The sequence below is a fragment of the Thamnophis elegans genome, chromosome 14 (assembly GCF_009769535.1).
Source record: "Thamnophis elegans isolate rThaEle1 chromosome 14, rThaEle1.pri, whole genome shotgun sequence".
Classification (NCBI taxonomy): Eukaryota; Metazoa; Chordata; class Lepidosauria; order Squamata; family Colubridae; genus Thamnophis; species Thamnophis elegans.
In genome coordinates this window covers 43,963,218-43,982,471 of record NC_045554.1, presented here as the reverse complement: position 1 = coordinate 43,982,471, position 19,254 = coordinate 43,963,218, and the positions used below count along the sequence as shown (strand labels likewise).

The 19,254-nt window shown below is 43.7% G+C and overlaps 1 protein-coding gene across 3 annotated transcripts in view; it reads left to right on the top strand.

Annotated features, from left to right (window-relative positions):
- The first annotated feature begins 1,602 nt into the window (after window positions 1-1,602).
- The window catches only part of AKTIP (AKT interacting protein), a 22,168-nt gene continuing 4,516 nt past the window's right edge, over window positions 1,603-19,254 (top strand). For 2 of the 3 annotated variants that reach the window (XM_032230730.1, XM_032230728.1), the window contains exons 1-8: window positions 1,832-1,925; window positions 7,880-7,997; window positions 9,003-9,208; window positions 12,852-12,916; window positions 13,022-13,122; window positions 17,418-17,506; window positions 17,875-17,973; window positions 18,664-18,771. In XM_032230730.1, coding sequence (XP_032086621.1) covers window positions 7,956-7,997; window positions 9,003-9,208; window positions 12,852-12,916; window positions 13,022-13,122; window positions 17,418-17,506; window positions 17,875-17,973; window positions 18,664-18,771 — 710 coding nt within the window. In that variant the 5' untranslated portion in view covers window positions 1,832-1,925; window positions 7,880-7,955. Of the gene's footprint in view, window positions 1,687-1,831; window positions 1,926-7,879; window positions 7,998-9,002; window positions 9,209-12,851; window positions 12,917-13,021; window positions 13,123-17,417; window positions 17,507-17,874; window positions 17,974-18,663; window positions 18,772-19,254 lie in introns of those variants that run through there. The other variant, XM_032230729.1, reaches the window with a different exon arrangement.

Here is a 19,254-nt window from a genome sequence, read left to right as displayed (position 1 = left end):
TTAAAAAAAAATGGGCCCTTTCCCAAATATTCTAATGCATTAATAATTAATCTGACATTACTTTTCATCTGTCTCCCCTGTATAAAACCTGTTTGGTCCGTGTGTATCAATTGTTGAATAACCAACATTAACCTATTTGCTAATATTTTAGTAAAAATTTTATAATCTACATTCAGTAATGAAATAGGTCTATAATTTTTGGGTTGAGTAGTATCTTGATCTTCTTTGGGTATCAAAGATATAAACGCTGTCTTCCAAGTTGGAGGCACTTTACCTTCCATTTGAATCATATTAAATAATTCTCTAAGAGGTTCTACCATTTCTAACTGTAAGTTTTTATAGTAAACCGCTGTCAAGCCATCTGTACCTGGTGCTTTCCCTGACTTAAATTGCTTAATTACCTGCAAGATTTCCCCCATTTTCACGAAAACGGGCCATTTTGGGGAGGTTTGCGGAGTGCAAAAACTTTTAAAAAAAAATTTTTCTTTAAAACTTTGCTGCATCTTATACTCTGAAAAATACGGTATGTACAGCAGCAAATCACGAAGAAAAGTGGTACTTTTTCAACAGATAGCCAAACAGTTTCATACTCTTAACAATTGCAGCACAGAAACACACCCTACAAGACGTGTCAGAAATGGTGGCCAGAATTCCACAACCTCTTGCAATAATTGGGGCCCACAAACCAACATCAACACTCTGACAGGAGTTGTCCAGAACCAAGAGCAAAATACAAAAAGAAGAGAACCACGTCACCTACAAGATTCACTTATGACTGTTGCAGCATTCTCACGTGATTCAGCTTTTGCGACCTTTTGAGGGGCAAAGTCAAATCCGGGGAAGCCGGGTTCACTTAACGACTGTGCGACTAACAGCAGAGTTTCACTTCAAAAGCAACAGCAAAAGAGGTCGTAAAATGGGTCAAAACGAGGTCAACAAAAGGCCTGTCTCACTTAGCAATGGGAATTTGGGGCCGAACTGTGGCCGTAAGTTGAGGATTCCCTGTATAAGCAGAAGAGAAGCGAACCAAGGCGCTTCCTCCAAGGCGAACTGATGATGTTACCCAGCCTGGTGAAGAAACGTTGGGAAATTCAATAAGGAGCTCAGAAAACAAACAGCCACCAACCACCAGCCCAGCTACAAATATTTCTCACCGTTTCGAAACGATAATTATTTTGGGGGGCCAAAGATGATGGGATATGTAGTCCAGCAGTAAATTGCTTCCCCACCCTGGCAAAAGTGGCTCCTCCACTTCTGCTCCTCCACTTCTGCCCTCGCTCCCATTTACCAATCAACGTCTTCCTCTCCTCCCCGCCCCCCCAGCCCTAACGCTTTCATTGGTTAATCCCCGCGTCTGTTAAAACCGTTCCTCGCGGTTGTCTCTTTGTATAAGCCGGCCGCCTTTGGAAACAGGCGGCTCTCCCATCCAATACGGATGGCCCTTGCCCACCCAGTGGGCGTTGCCGGGCTCCGCCCCTTAGCAACGGGGCCGCGGCCTCCATGCGCCTCCCCCCAACCGGCGGTTTGTAGCGGAAGTCACAAAAGCAGCTGTGACGAGGGGCGGGCCTCGGGCGGAGGAGGGGGACTAACCAATCAGCGCGCCGCGTCCCTTGCCAAAGAGCCTCGGTCGAAAGCCCCGGGAGCAGTCCAGATGGGGGTGGCAGCGCGCAAGCGGGGCCGGTCGTGGTGAGTTCGGGGAGCGGAGGGGGGGGGCGGTATGTGAGCGCGTGTTGAGTTCCGGCGCGCGGCGGAGGGAGGGCAGCGGGGCTGTCCGAGCATGCGCGTTCTGGCTTGGGCGACGGTGCCCGGCGAGGGTCAAACTTCCCCCGCCCTTCCATCGGGAGCGGACGCGCGTTGGTTGGCGCTGACAGCCGGCCTGCCTGTGCGGATGCGGCCGCCGAGGCTCTGCGCCGTCCCGGCTGAAGGTGCGCGCAGGGGAGACGCCCCGAGGGGGACTCGGGGTGGGGAGGCTGTGGGGGGAAAAGGAGGCTCCTCTCCGGGGCTGGAGAAGCGCCAGGCCGAGTCTGGCAGGCTGCCCTTCGCCAGGTCGGGCTGCTGGCCTCCAGCTTCACCTGGCGAACTTCCAGGGCGAATCCCGGGTGGGGCGGCGGGGAAGGAGGCCTGGCTGAGCAGCCCTGGCAGGGCCACCCCCAGCCGCCCCCCGGGCCTGCCTGCCAGGCGCCGGTTCTCCAGGTGAAGCTCTGTCCCGGTTGCACCTGTGGAGCGTCTGCCTGCCCCGCTGGGAAGGCTCCGCCTGGGGCTCCAGGCCTTCCCCGGGGGAGGCTGCCCGGACGCTCCCTTTGGGGGACCTGCTCCTCATCTGCTTGGGGGGGGGGGGTTGTGTGTGTGTCTGATGTATGTGTGTGTGTGTTATGTGTATATATGTATGTATGTGTATGATATGCATGTGTGTGATGTGTGTGTTTATGATATGCATGTGTAATATGCATGTGTGATGTGTGTTTGTATGTATGTATGATATGCATGTGTAATATCCATGTGTGATGTGTGTGTGATATATGTGTGTGATAAATATGTGTTTGTGTGTGATGGGTATATATGTATATATGTGTGTGTGACGTGTGTATGTGTGATGTGTATATATGTATGTATGTGTATGATATGCATGTGTGATGTGTGTGTTTATGATATGCATGTGTAATATGCATGTGTGATGTGTGTTTGTATGTATGTATGATATGCATGTGTAATATCCATGTGTGATGTGTGTGTGATATATGTGTGTGATAAATATGTGTTTGTGTGTGATGGGTATATATGTATATATGTGTGTGTGACGTGTGTATGTGTGATGTGTATATATGTATGTATGTGTATGATATGCATGTGTGATGTGTGTGTTTATGATATGCATGTGTAATATGCATGTGTGATGTGTGTTTGTATGTATGTATGATATGCATGTGTAATATCCATGTGTGATGTGTGTGTGATATATGTGTGTGATAAATATGTGTTTGTGTGTGATGGGTATATATGTATATATGTGTGTGTGACGTGTGTATGTGTGATGTGTATATATGTATGTATGTGTATGATATGCATGTGTGATGTGTGTGTTTATGATATGCATGTGTAATATGCATGTGTGATGTGTGTTTGTATGTATGTATGATATGCATGTGTAATATCCATGTGTGATGTGTGTGTGATATATGTGTGTGATAAATATGTGTTTGTGTGTGATGGGTATATATGTATATATGTGTGTGTGACGTGTGTATGTGTGATGTGTATATATGTATGTATGTGTATGATATGCATGTGTGATGTGTGTGTTTATGATATGCATGTGTAATATGCATGTGTGATGTGTGTTTGTATGTATGTATGATATGCATGTGTAATATCTATATAGCTATATAGGTATACGTAGGTGTGATACAGAAAGATGACACTATAATGGATATAGATGTCAACATAATAACCACCCAGCATCTCTGGGTGTGTGTGTAGTAAGTGTATGTTCACACTCAAACACACAAGAACAACCCTGTTGGGTGAGTTAGGCTGAGAGAGAGAGAGCGCCTGGCCCAAAGCCACCCAGCCCAAGTTACCGAGAATATATGATGATGATGATATGGTTGTGATTCTTTACAATAATAATTATGGTTTGGAGTGTAGTCAGATGGAATATTATGAATAATCTGCAGCTAGATTTACAGTCTGCTGAAAATTTAATCATCCAAATCCTGACCTGTGGACCTAAAAATTATTAGTGTAGCGCTTAAGGATATAAGAAGGTCCAAACAAGGGGATGGGTGGGGGAGGGGAAGTTGTAGGTTGGATAAATTCAAAATCTCCAAATATTGAAAGAGTCCTTTTTGCTGTGGCTTAGAGGACTGTGCTCATGATGGGTACAACAGATTATTTATTTATTTTTATTATGTCATAGTTGGTCACACAGTCAGCCAGGCTGTTTAGACTGGATTTTGTGTTTCTCCACCTACGAAGGGTTATTGTATTTTTAGCCACTGTCTAAATTAATTTTTATTAACAAAATATATCGGGCTGCCCAACTCACTACTCCCCTTAACAAACAACCCTACGAGGTGGGCTGAGCAGAGAGAGAGCAGGTGATCTAAAATCACCTGACCAGCTTTCGTGCCACTGGGAGGATTAGAACTGATGGTCTCTTTAGTGTCTAGCCAGTTACCTTCACCGATTTATTGTATGTTTGCGGTGTGTTATATGAGGGCAGACTTGATTACTGAAAACCTCCTTGGCTAAACGTGACTTGCAAAAAACTTGAAAAACTGGGCTTCAGAAAAGGACTATCCCTTTTCCTTCTGTTAGTATAAGGTAAAGGTTCCCCTCGCACGTATGTGCTAGTTGTTCCCGCCTCTAGGGGGCGGTGTTCATCTCCGTTTCAAAGCCGAAGAGCCAGCGCTGTCCAAAGACCTCTCCGTGGTCATGTGGCTGGCATGACTCAACGCCAAAGGCGCACAGAGGAACGCTGTTCCCTTCCCACCAAAGGTGCTTCCTATTTTTCTACTTGCATTTTTTACGTGCTTTCGAACTGCTAGGTTGGCAGAAGCTGGGGTAAGTCACAGGAGCTCACTCCGTTACGCAGCGCTAGGGATTCGAACCGCCGAACTGCCGACCTTTTTGATTGACAAGCTCAGCATCTTAGCCACTAAGCCACCGTGTCCCCTGTTAATATAAGAGGAAGTGTCAAATGTTGCTTAAAGTTCAGAAAGTTAGTTTCTTTTATCTTTGGTTTATATGTACAGGTCAATTATTCGTTGGATGTCATCATCTGTGGTTTATGGTCCTCCATTGTGACTGAGCCATGGTTAAAACGTTAATTATGAATTACCTTTGTATCCTGCTGCAGCGTAAGGCTTAAAAAGGTGATTTAGGGGTTATTTTGATGCCCACTAATTGACTGAGGAAGCTTATCTTTGGAAATCGGGGATTTTCCACACTAATTCTGCCCCTGAGCTGGACTTCGTAAAAAAAACACAACTGCTTTTCACTCTCTATATTACTTTCACAGTATAAAGAGGAGGAATGTTAGCAAACAAGTGGCAAATTTGAGATTAGAAACAAACAAAGATATTGTGAAATTAAACATTTAGCTAAACCAGCCTTTCCGTATCTCTTACTTTAAAACTTATAATCTCCAGCTGATTTAGTTTATAAAATAGATATTTCTGGGACTTTGGTTAAAAAAGGATGAGAACAGGTGCAAAGGGAATTTATTTCTTTATCAGGTTTATAAAAGGCTTCATCACATACGTTGGCTTTTAGAATTATACTGGTAGCCCTCAACGTATGACCAAAATTGAGCCCCAAATTTATGTCGCTAAATGAGACATTTGTTGAGTGCCTCATTTTACGACCTGTCTTGCCACACTTGTTAAGTAAATCATTGCAGCTAAGTTAGTAACATGGAATCCGACTTTTCCCATTGACCTTCCTTGTCAAGGATGCAAAAGCAGATCCCATGAGCCCCCCCCCCCCCCCGGGACACTGGAACCGTCATAAATATGAGCTGGTTTTGATCAGGTGTCCAGGGGCATGCTGTAGTGGTTGTGAGTATAAAGATGACCATCAGTCACTTTTTCCAGTGCTGTTCTAACCTTGAACACTCACTAAACAAGCTGTTTTACGTTGTGGATTACCTATATTAGGAGAGAAAGAAGAAAGAAAGAGAGAAAAGAAAAGAAAGAAAAATGAAAGAAAGAGTAAGGATTCCTTCTTAGGTAGGTGAACTATTTTTTCCTGGCTATACAGTTTCTTGTAAAAGTGCATCTCCCTGCAGCCAGCAGAAGAATTATTCACGTAGAAATGGAGCCTACATCTTTTGGGAAGGCAGAGTTGGTAGGATAGGATTAAAGCTCAGAAGAGCTTTCTAAACCAGTGAATTTCCTGTAGGCATTTTGGCTTGGCTGCAGCGGAAAACCAAATAGATCTTTGGAATTTGGCCTTGTCCGGCTCTCCTTAAATCACTTCCCGATTTCTTGACTAAACATGTTTATGACGGCTTCTCCGGATTCTTCTGGAAGGCCTTTCCTAGTTCTTGGCTGCCTCTGAAACTGTGTGTGACTTGGTAGAGCTTATGGACAGGAAGAAATCGAACCAGAGGAAAAAACAATCCCGTCTACTAAAGCAAGGAATTTTCTTGGACATGAAAAAGATCACCAGTGCTTAATCCTAATTCTAGGTCTGTAGTTCTCGGTCTCTCTCTCTCTCTCTTTTTTACAATATACTTCCCCCTCCCCTCCTGTTTCTGAATTCTTTCCTTTCTCTCTCTCTCTGTTGATTCCCCCTGGGATTTATCTCTTTGTGAAACCCTGAACTCTGTATCTGGGCAGGGAAGCTTCATCCAACACATTTCTGCTTCTATTTTGTGCGGCAGGCAGAAATTCATTTGAAGTCAGTGGGACGCGGTGGCTCAGTGGCTAAGCCGCTGAGCTCATCGATCAGAAGGTCAGCAAGTTGGAGGTTCGAATCCGTAACGCCGTGTAACGGAGTCAGCTCCCTTTCCTTGTCCCAGCTTCTGCCAACCTACCAGTTCGAAAGCACGTAAAAATGCAAGTAGAAAAATAGGAACCACCTTTGGCGGGAGGGGAACAGTGTTCTGTGCACCTTCGACGTTGAGTCATGCCGGCCACATGACCACGGAGACGTCTTCGGACAGCGCTGGCTCTTCGGCTTTGAAACGGAGATGAGCACCGCCTCCTAGAATCGGGAACGACTAGCATATATGTGTGGGGGGAACCTTTACAATGCACGTCCTTATATTTCTTAATCGGAAAATTTGAGGATGGAGGCACAAAAGTACCCACAGTCTTCCAGTGGAAATAGGAACCACAGGAAGTCCTCAGGTGTTCAGGAAAAAAAGGTGTGCTGGCATTTACAATGGAGCAGCCAGACAAGTCTAACCTGCTGTTGTTCCTTAGCTGGCCTATTTTTGTTTTACATGCTCTTTAGGTGAGATCACGTCTCCTGAAGATGGTATTGTGCCCGTGATTTCTGAATAGTACAAATGCATTCCAGGCAGAGGGAAGGGAAAACCACATTTATTTCTTCATTATTCAAGATCATTAAGAACACCTTAAGAACAACAACAAAATTAGCCTCGACTAAATCCGCTGGGATCTGGTTTCAGCAATGAAGATGTTAATGACTATGTGATCCTTGAGTTTTAAGTGTTTAGTAGTCCATCCTATAAACTAAGCAAAATCCTACTAGCATTTTTGGCCCTTCTGATACCTTCCCCCCCAAAAAAACATTTTATAAATGGAGCTTTCTGTGATTTGTGCAGGGAAGAATCAGCTTAGCATGGCCAGCCTGTGGCTTAAGCACATCTGGAATTTCTCTGAACCTTTCAGTTTAGCTCTATTGTTTATTTTTTAAATGATGGGAAGCAATTCTGAAAGCAATTCTGAAATACTTGGATACTGATCGCACTTTTCCTGTAGTAGTCCTTGACTTATGACCCTGGTTTATCTCCTCAACTTTTATGTCTTATCTCCCGTTCCAGACTGTTGCAAGCATCCCTCCTTAGCTTGCCAATTTTTCTCCAGCAAGCAACCTTGACTCCTGCATATTTGTTGCATTTCCAAAAAAGGGAATTGAGTTTGCCGAGAAAGCTTAGCTGAGTCCTATTAATTCGTATTTCATAGATTAGATGAGCTTCATCTAATCTTCATTGCTGGAACCAGATTCCAGCGGATTTAGTCGAGGCTAATTTTGTTGTTGTTCTTAAGGTGTTCTTAATTATCTTGAATAATGAAGAAATAAATATCAGAGACTTAAACAGTTAAAGCACACGGGCAGTTAAAAAAAAAAGTCTCTCTCGATTAGAGCAGTGGGAACTGAGTCATTAACTTCACTTTCATGTTTCCAGGTTAGAAAATAACTGTAGAAATTCGGACGCTTGGGAAGTATAGCACAGTTCCACCTGGTGTTTTGGGCGACACGTTATGAACCCTTTCTGGAGCATGTCTGGAAGTTCTACACGCAAGGTAGTTTATCTGCTGTTCATTCCTCTCTCTCTCTCTCTTTGTTTCTGCGTGTTCTGAGCTTTAAGCGTCATTTTAAAAATCGAAATACCTGGGCAATTAAGTAGAAAGCATAATCATAATAATAATAAATAGACTCTTCAATCCTATAATCCCAGAATGAGCTTCTTGGACAATCTTTTCTTCAAAGGAGACTTTGCTTACGTGGGTTTCTCATCCTTTAAAACTTAGCCAAGAGTTTCTTTAATAAAAGGATCTGGCAGGGCAGATAGGAGGATAGCGATATCCTCATTAAAAAGTAGACTTGCGTGTCTTGTTTAGCGAACCACAGTCTGTATTTGGCCATCGTTAGTTTACGTGGCACGACATAACCGCGAAAGTCAAAAGCGCGCCGACAACACCGCGGCGCTAAAATCGCGATGTCAAAAGCGTGCGACAACAGCGCGCCGACAACAGCACGCCGACAGAAGCGCGATTTAACTTAAGGTAAGGTTTAGGTTTAGGTTTAGGGTTAGGTTTAGTTAGGTTTAGGGTTAGGTTTAGGGTTAGGTTTAGGGTTAGGTTTAGGTTTAGGTTTAGGTTTAGGGTTAGGTTTAGGGTTAGGTTTAGGGTTAGGTTTAGGGTTAGGTTTAGGGTTAGGTTTAGGTTTAGGTTTAGGTTTAGGGTTAGGTTTAGTTAGGTTTAGGGTTAGGTTTAGGGTTAGGTTTAGGGTTATTTTTAGGGTTATGTTACAGCGCGCTTCTGTCGGCGCGCTGTTGTCAGCGTGCTGTTGTCGCACGGTTTTGACGCTGCGGTTTTGTCACCGCGCTTTAGTGACACACGCTTTAGTCGACCGCGGTTTTGTGATGGAACCGTTAGTTTATACATAGCAATGTGGAGTGAATTTTGAGTCATTGGGACTAGCGGGATGCGAATCTGCTTAATTGCTACGGGGAGTGAGGTTGAATGGAGTTTATATATTCTTTGCCGCTGGAATGCGACTTTCCTTGTTTCGCCTCCCTCCTGCAGAAACCGGAAACGGAAGAAAAGGCTCTGCTCGGCGAGCTGAAGACCAGTTCTCCGCGCTCCGCTCCCAAGAAACAGCTGCCTTCCGTTCCCAAAAATGTCATGCCGATGACCAAGCCTGCTTCTCCCGCCCTCTCAGCCCAGTCGACCAATGGAACACATGCCTCCTATGGACCTTTCTATTTGGAATATTCCCTGCTGGCAGAATAGTAGGTCTTGCCTTCCGTGGCGATGAGCCTTGTTCACTTTGCCCCATTGCTGAGTCTGCATCTTTGCACTTGCTTTAATAGTAGGGGAATCGGGACAATTTCCCACAGGTTTTTTTAAAATCTTCTCTCAGGAGTTGATGGGCAAGTTCCTGAAGAGCTTGGAAGCTTTCCACGGAGTTCTCGAAAAGCCAGAGATCTCATAGATCGGCCATTGATAACGCTGCATCTTTTGTTAAGGGGGTCGCCGTCCGGGATTCAAGATTGACAAAAGGAAAATTTCTCACGCTGGCCCTTAGCTACCCAAGATGCAGTGGGATATTGTTAGGTGGAATCTCTGGTTTGCATTGCTGCTTTGCGAAGGGACGTGGTGGCTCAGTGGCTAAGATGCTGAGCTTGTCAATCAGAAAGATGGGCAGTTCGAATAGCAATAGCAGTTAGACTTATATACCGCTTCATAGGGCTTTCAGCCCTCTCTAAGCGGTTTACAGAGTCAGCATATTGCCCCCAACAACAATCCGGGTCCTCATTTTACCCATCTCAGAAGGATGGAAGGCTGAGTCAACCCTGAGCCGCTGAGATTTGAACAGCCGAACTGCAGAACTGCAGTCAGCTGAAGGAGCCTGCAGTGCTGCATTTAACCACTGCGCCACCTCGGCTCTAGGGAATCCCTAGTGCCGCTTAACGGAGTGAGATTCCGTTCCTTGTCCCAGCTTCTGCCAACCTAGCAGTTCGAAAGCACGTAAAAAAATGCAAGTAGAAAAACAGGAACCACCTTTGGTGGGAAGGTCACAGCGTTCCGTGCGCCTTCAGCGTTAAGTCATGCCGGTCACATGACCACGGAAACGTCTTTGGACAGCGCTGGCTCTTCAGCTTTGAAACGGAGATAAGCACCGTCCCCTAGAGTCATGAATGACTAGTACATATGTGCGAGGGGAACCTTTAAATGTGAGACAAGGCAAATGAGAGAGTGTTCTGCAGATCTCACTGCTCCCCCATCAGTTTTGTTGGAAGGGCTTGCAGGAGAGATCATAGTTTAGGGAAGGCTGCCCAGGGTTGTTTTGAGCGTTGGCAGCTTGCAGCTTTAATAACAACACATTCTCTTTAGCATCCAGTGGGCTGATGTCAGTTTCAAAGATATCTCCTTGGAAAAGGTTTAAGGTTTAATTTTATTTATAGGCCGCCCAATCCCGAAGGACTCCGGGCGGCTTACAGAAGAGAAAATAAAATAAAATAAAAATAAAGTAAGACAAGTTAAAATGACACAGATACATTCATTTCAGTCCGGGCTGGACCTCAACAATGAGGTCAACAGCCCCAGGCCTGCCGGAAAAGCCAGGTCTTGACAGCTTTTCTGAAGGCCATGAGAGTGGGTGAGGTCCGGATTTCTGGGGGTAGTTCGTTCCAAAGGGTCGGGGCAGCCACAGAGAAGGCTGTGTATAGCAAACGATGTATAGCATATTCCCTTCATCTGTTCTTCCATGTGTTGGATTTTAACTTCCAGAAATTCAAGCCAGCACAGGGACTGGCTCAAAATTATACATTCCCCAGGAGGGAAGAGCGCAGGTGATCAGATTGGGGAAAAGCTCTTACAGATAATTAAGTAAAATAAAGTTCTTTTCTTCAATCATCTGCTAATCTATATCCTATGTATAGGGACTTGGTGGCTCAGTGGCTAAGATGCTGAGCTTGTCGATCAGAAAGGTTGGCCGTTCGGCGGTTCGAATCCCTAGTGCCGCTTAACGGAGTGAGCTCCTGTTCCTTCTCCCAGCTTCTGCCAACCTAGCAGTTCGAAAGCACGTAAAAAGTGCAAGTAGAAAAATAGGAACCACCTTTGGTGGGAAGGTAACAGCATTCCATGCGCCTTTGGCGTTGAGTCATGCCGGCCACATGACCACGGAGAGATTTTTTGATGGCGCTGGCTCTTCGGCTTTGAAATGGAGATGAGCACCGCCCCTTAGAGTCGGGAACAACTAGTACATATGTGCGAGGGGAACCTTTACCTTTATCCTAAGTATGTAATTGAAAGAGAGAGAAAAATTAATTGGCATCAGTTCAGATTAAGGAAGGGATGCATTTCCCTTGACATAAACTCCTATATTTTTTATAAATAAGTTTATTGTAAGATGCTCTGTCGAGTAACAACAGACTAAAGCAGTGGTTCCCAAACTTGACAACTTTAAGACTTGTGGACTTCAACTCCCAGAATTCTCCAGCCAGCTCTGCAGAGTTGAAGTCCACAAGTCTTAAAGTTGCCAAGTTTGGGAACCACTGGACTAAAGGAAGGCTGCCCTCTGCTTTGTTCTGCCTTTGTTGCTGCCATTGTTGGCTTAAGGAGGACAACAAATCGACCCATTTAAGAAATTTATTTCCACGTCAGTATATTCTTGGCTTAGTTAACACTCTTTTATTAACCCATCTGAAAATTGTGAATAGGTCTGTTTAAATGTGAATTAACACAGGCCTTGGTGGTGCAACAGTCAGTGAGAAATCTCACTAGCTTTTGTTCAGTTGAAACAGACGTGCATTTTGGCTAATCAGAATCTTATTTCTGAAATCTTTCCGTCTCCTTGGTTTGGCAAAATGCTGCCCCCTGCTCCTGTTACTTGATGGCTGGGTCAGATTCTGCCATTGTGCTGGGAACAGAACTCCCTCTTGTTCTCACAAATGCCCTTGTCAAGAAAGCATTGGGCATCCTCTTTCTCCAGCTGCAACAGGATTACGTGATGTAATCCACTTCCAAAAGTTTCTAAAAAGATCAGAAATGTCATAAGTCATCCTTCTGTATCAGGCAAAAGGGGGTTACCAAAGACTTTGAAATTCTTTGGCCTCCTGCAACCATTCTTGTTAACTCTTGCGGTGTGGTGTGCATAAAATTCAGGAAAACAAAAGATTTTTCTCCTCTGGTTTAAGAAGCTGTTCTCTATATCTATTAGATGTTTACAACCCCCGGTATGCCCAAATATGGGAGGAAGATCACTACTTCCATTCTCTGTCCTTCGGCTCGTCACAAGAGACCATCCAGGCAGAAACCCAGTATTTTTACTGTTGCCTTTTTGTTACATTTTATTGTATTTGTGCTGATAAATAAAGGCAACAGTAAAAATACTGGGTTTCTGCCTGGATGGTCTCTTGTGACGAGCCGAAGGACAGAGAATGGAAGTAGTGATCTTCCTCCCATATTTGGGCATACTGGGGGTTGTAAAAATCTAATAGATACCTTTCACCCTGGCTTCGCTGATAACTGATAAGAGCTTGTGGCCTAATGGCTAAGATATCTGCCTAGTATGTAATAAAGCCCAGGTTCAAATCCCAGTAAGGGTATGGCTAGCTGATGAGAGCTAAATAGCTTGAAATAGATCTATACTAGTCTCCCTTTATTTATTTATTTATCAGCACAAATACAATAATATATATATATATATATATATGTATGTATGTATGTATGTATGTATGTATGTATGTATGTATGTGTGTGTGTATATATATATATATATATATATATATATATATATATATATATATATATATATATATATATATATATATATATTTTCTGTATTTTACAGGAGCCCAATATATATATTGGCTTTGTTCTCACAAAGGGGTAGTTAAAAAGTGTTTCTAATTGTCTCTTTTATTTCAGTACTTTGGTTGTGAAGCAGAAACTGCCGGGAGTCTACGTACAACCTTCTTATCAGTCCGCCTTAAGTAAGTCAGACATTCCTGATCTATTTTTCCTCCCATTACAGAGTTATTTCAGTGGCTCATTTTCTTTACTTTATTGTGTGTGTGTGTGTTTTTTTTTTTAAACAGTGTGGTTTGGAGTCATATTCATAAGACACGGGCTATATCAGGATGGCGTGTTTAAGTTTACAATCTACATCCCAGACAATTATCCTGATGGGGATTGCCCAGTAAGTAACCCTCAGATAATCTTGAATATTATTTGAATGTGTTCACTGACCAGCCTCAATATTTACTTGAAAATATACTACCTGTAGAACGCTTGTGTTTATTGTACTCTTTATTTATGGACAGTATCCTATCCTACTCTTCCGCCAAAGAAATGTCAGGATTGGCTTACCTCTGGCCCTTGAAAAGGACACCTCTGTTTGTGTTCCATGCTGAATGACACAAGGGGAAGAGGAGGCAAAATTAGGTGATTTGGGGAGTAAACTCAGGTAATCCTTCCTAAAATGCAATCACGGTTTCTAAAGCAGCAGACTGGAAATTTTGGGGAGAGTAGAGATGGAACAGTGTAAACTCTTAATTCACTTTTGGGCACAACAATAAATGTTGTTGGGTGGCATTTGAAGAAGGGAAAGTCTGATGGAGATGATCTTTTATTTATTTATTTTATTTATTTTATTAAATCGATTTATAGGCCGCCCAATCCCAGAGGACTCCGGGCGGCTTACATCGAAAGAAAAAAGAATAATAAAAAATGACAATAAAAACATGTTAAAAACAACACACATACATTCGTTACGATCGGGGCTGGACCTCAACAATGAGGTCAACAGCCCCAGGCCTGCCGGAATAGCCAGGTTTTAACAGCTTTTCTGAAGGCCATGAGAGTGGGCAAGGTCCGGATTTCTGGGGGTAGCTCGTTCCAAAGGGTCGGAGCAGCCACAGAGAAGGCTCTCCTCCGGGGAGCCGCCAGCCGACATTGTCTGGCTGACGGCTTCTGAAGGAGGCCCACCCTGTAGGATCTCACCGGCCGCTGGGAGGTATGTGGCAGTAGGCGGTTTCGCAGGTATGCTGTTTGTTTATTTATTGGATTTATATATATTTTAGTAGAATACCCCTGTTTTCCCGAAAATAAGACCTCCCCGGATAATAAGTCCAATTGGGCTTTTGAGTGCATGCGCTAAAATAAGCCCTCCCCTGAAAATAAGCTCTTCCCGAAAATATTGCAAGAGCAGCAGCCATGAGGTGACCACGCTCACTGCCTCCTGCACCTCAAAAATAATAAGACCTCCCCAAAAATAAGGCTAAGTTCTTATTTGGGGGGGGAGTTCAAAAGAAATAAGACACTGTCTTATTTTGGGGGAAACACGGTAGATAAATAGGTCTAATCAATAGCTTTCCCAAGCTATAACTTTCTTTAGGAAGCAGGCAAATAAACTACCTGTATTAAATGTTTTCTAGTTTATAAAGCCCTTGGAAATGATCAATAAGACTTCTGTTGTTTTCTTACTGGCATCCATTAAAGGGAGTGGGCTACACATACTCTACATACATGAGCGATCCAGAGATCTGGACCCTACCCAATCTCATGGCCTTCTGAAAAGCTATTAAGACCTGGCTATTCCGGCAGGCTTGGGGCTGTTGACCCCTGGATTGAGGTCCAGCCCCACTTTGATTGGGTGCATGTTGTGTCTTTTTAAATTTGTCGTGTTTTATCTGTTTTAATTTCTCTTAATTTTCTGTTTCTGTAAGCCGCCCGGAGTCCTCCGGGATTGGGCGGCCTATAAATTTAATAAACAGTTAAACAGTTACATCAGGGGTCTCCAACCTTGGCAATTTTAAGACTTGTGGACTTCAACTTAAAAAGTTAAAGTCCACAAGTCTTAAAGTTGCCAAGGTTGGAGGCACCTGCTTTACATCACCTAAAAAAAATAATACAAGATATTAGAGACGTAGAGAGAATGGCTTATCTAAGCTAGGCCAATTTTGTAAGTTGGTGACTGAGATGAGATTTGAACCAGCGATCCTGTATCTGAGCTCACAAATGTAGTTAAGATTAGGCTCCTATAATACTGAGAGATTCCCAACCCAGAAACTTAAACTAGTTAATCCTTGCTGAGACTTAAAAGCATTCTCAGTTCAGGAATTTTATTTTGCATACTAACCTCAAAGTATTCATATAAAAATCTAGCCATGTTTACTTGGCGTGTTGTTCATTTTAGGGTGGGCAAAAGGACAAATGTTTATTTTTTTTTCCTGCATTTAATTATTAAGAGTAAGAAATCCTGGTGGATTTATTGTAAACTTCCCAATGTTTACAATAAACATGTTCTTTGTCTTTATTGTCACACAGCATGGATTTTAAAGCTCAGTTAATTGTAACAAAGGGTGTTTTCTGGCTTTGTGGTGCCAAGTCCAGCTGTATTATTGAGAATATTTTGAAGTCACTTGTTCATCAGCCATTTACCTCCCTTCTTGCATTGTGTCACAATGAAATGCATTATACTTTTCTCTCCTTAGTTCCTGAGCTTACAGAACTGCCTTGTTTACCATTTCTGGGTTGACTCTGGCAGGTCTCAAGAGACTAAGACATCCAGCCAAACTTGGAGATGTTTATGGCAGCAAAGTTATTGTCAGAATGTCTTTAGCTTCCTGCAATAACTTTGCTGGGAAAATTAAATACCTTTTAATCCGGAACAATATTGAGGTGGAACCAAGCCATACGTAAAACACGGGTAACTTAAAATATAATAACTAGATGAGTTTTAGGCAAGAATGCATTTAAACTTTCTTTAAAAAAACTACCGTAACTCCACTGGTAATCTAATTATCACAGTCATCTTGTGGAAGTAGGTGGCGCAGTGGTTAAATGCAGCACTGCAGGCTACTTCAGCTGACTGCAGTTCAGCAGTTCGGCTGTTCAAATCTCACCGGCTCAGGGTTGACTCAGCCTCCCATCCTTCCGAGGTGGGTGAAATGAGGACCCGGATTGTTGTTGGGGGTGATATGCTGACTCTGTAAACCGCTTAGAGAGGGCTGAAAGCCCTAGGAAGCGGTATATAACTGCTATTGCTAAGTAAACGTTATAAAAGTTAACTTGAGATTTGGGAGATGCACTTATGCTTTTATTGAAATTCGATTCACTGGACGGTAGGTGTGTTTGCAGAAATTTTAAATTGGGCTATTTAAATTAGAGATGTGATTTAAGAAGCAATATTGGGACGCAGATGTCCCCGTTGCCAAGATGAAGGCAGAACTCCAGGAAGGGGCAGTTTTATTGGCCATTTTCCTGCTAATACAACTAGGAAGGGTCAGAGCAGGTGGAAGGATCTGGCTGTCCTTAAGAAAAGCTAAGCAGGTTTCTACTTGGAAGGAAGCCACCGGGAACTCACAGGGCTGTGGGCTAAATTGGGAAGACAAAATCTATTACGGGAAAAAGTGGTATATGTGGATACCAGGAGCTGAGCTCAGCTTGAAAGAAACTCAGAGATAATCCTCGTGACCCTGCTGAAGAGTTCTCAAGAATGATTGGACTGGAAACTACTGAATTTAAAAAAATATATTTTCTGTCTGCCTATCAATCATCTATCTATCTATCTATCTATCTATCTATCTATCTATCTATCTATCTATCTATCTATCTATCTATCTATCTATCTCATCTATCTCATCTATCTCTACCTCCCATTCTATCCATCCATCCATTTTTCAGCCCAAGAATGACCCTAAAATAGTCCTGCTTCTTTCCCCCACACCGTAAGGAAAATCTGGGATCCATTCTCAAACTCTTAAGAACTCCTCGTTTCTGCTTACTCATAAACCACAAAAATACAATTTTGGGAATGTGATTGTAATCTGCTCGGAGTGCACTTGGCTAGGAAACTAGAATGTATAGTGTAAAAAACCAGTTACTGGGAAATTAGCACGATAAGAGCCGAGGTGGCGCAGTGGTTAGAGTGAAGTACTGCAGGCTACTTCAGCTGACTGCTAGTTCAGCAGTTCGGCTGTTCAAATCTCACCGGCTCAGGGTTGACTCAGCCTTCCATCCTTCCGAGGTGGGTAAAATGAGGACCCGGATTGTTGTTGGGGCCAATATGCTGACTCTGTAAATCGCTTAGAGAGGGCTGAAAGCCCTATGAAGCGGTATATAAGTCTAACTGCTATTGCTATTGCTAACCTACTGAGAAATTTTAGTCTCTGGCGTTGACATTTCTTGTTTGGTTTTATGTGCCATCGAGTTCTTTGATGACGGTTTCCCTAACCTGCTTTTTCAGATCTCCCACCAGCATGTTCAAAGCCATCTCTCAAAGGCTCAAAAACAGTATGAAAGGATTTCATAGCAGGCAATGTGCAACCTGACCTTTGCATCTAGTAACAGTTTAATCCGTCATATTTACTCTGATGAACGAAGGGAACTTTTTTTTTGGGGGGGGGGGGAGGAGTTGGTTCCTTTGAATGGACCAATCTGCATATTTGACATTGGTGTTTTTATTTTTTTTCACTCTCTCTCTCTCTTCAGCACTTGATTTTTGATCTGCCCATTTTCCACCCGCTCGTAGATCCTGTCTCAGGGGAACTGGATGTGAAAAGAGCGTTTACCAAATGGAGGTGAGACTGATGGGCCGGCGGGGGGAGTGGGGGGGGGGAGCTAATAGAGCCGAGGGGGCGCAGTGGATAAATGCATAAAGGCTACTTCAGCTGACTGCAGTTCTGCAGTTCGGCTGTTCAAATCTCACCGGCTCAGGGTTGACTCAGCCTTCCATCCTTCCGAGGTGGGTGAAATGAGGACCCGGATTGTTGTTGGGGGCAATATGCTGACTCTGTAAACCGCTTAGAGAGGGCTGAAAGCCCTATGAAGCGGTATATAAGTCTAACTGCTATTGCTAACTGCTATTGCTAGCTAGAGCCTCACCGCTGAGCAGAGAAAGCTGTGCCTTTGACGAGGCCTCTGACTTGCCTTCCTCTCTCTCCTAAAGGCGCAATCACAACCACATATGGCAAATCCTGATGTACGCGCGCAGAGTTTTTTACAAGATCGACACAACCAACCCTCTGAACCCTGAATCTGCTGTGCTGTAAGTTCTTTTTATTTGGGGGGGGGGAGGATGCGAGAACCTCTGAAAGTTGCAGTCCATAATGTACTATTTTTGAGTATGGTTTTCTTATTATATGTACACGGCTTAGGCCCGTGATGGCGAACTCATGGCCCTCTCTGCGGGCACGCGAGCCCTCGTCCCAACTTAGCTCCACCGCGCCTGCTGGTTTTTGGGTCTTGTTTGGGGTGTGTGTGTGTCATATGACTCGGTGGGCGTGACCAACTTTTTCCCCACTTTCAGCTTTTTAAAGCATTTTTCCCCCTGCCGGTCAGTTCTGGCAAATCAGCAGGGGAAAAATGCTTTAAAAAGTGGGAAAAAAGCTTCCAACACACAGCTGAGCTGTGCGATCCTCGGAAGCTTTTTTTTTTACTACTGTTTCACAGAACCAAGGACAATCGTCCCTACGGGTTCGGTCGAACCAGGAGGATTCCCACCCCGAATTAGATACATAAATATAAAAATGACATGTTAATGGCAATAACTACGCTTTTTCTTTTTTAATTCTTGAGTTTCTGATTTCTGGGCATTATGTTTATATAAAACAAATTTTGTGGTGGATAAAAATGTGCAATAAATCTGCATAGGTTCCCCCCCCCCCCCAAGATATTTCATAGAATGCTTCTGTTCCTTCCAAGAGAGTTCTAAGACGCCTCCTGTTTCTCTTCTTAGATATGAAAAAGATATTCAACTCTTCAAGAGCAAAGTGGTGGACAGCGTAAAATTATGCAGCAGTCACTTATTTGATCCCCCCAAAATTGAAGACCCCCATGCAATTAGGTAACCTTAATACAGTGATCAAGTCGCATCATGTATTTGATAATTCTGATTTAGCGATAGCCTGGCGGAGTGTTCAGCTACGATGGATGATGAAAAAGTGATCTAGGGATTTATCTTTGCATTTACGACCTCCACAGATCTGTAAAGCAGTCGGAGTTGAACTATGGTTGTAAGCACAGTTAAGGTTTCATGTAGCGACCGCTTCACTCATGGGCCAAGTCACCGCTTCACTCGTGGGACAGTGGGTTCCATTTTGCTGCTAAATGAGAATGATCTGTATTTCTCTTAAGACACGTGTAGTTTTAGGCCAGTGGTGGGTTTCAAAAATTGTTCGAACCTACTCTGTGGGTGTGGCCTCCTTTGTGGGAGTGGCTTGTTGCCCATGTGACTGGATGGGAGTGGCTTGCCGCCCATGTGACCGGATGGGAGTGGCTTGCCACCCATGTGACCGGATATGAAGATGCCGACGACACTTGTCAGAAC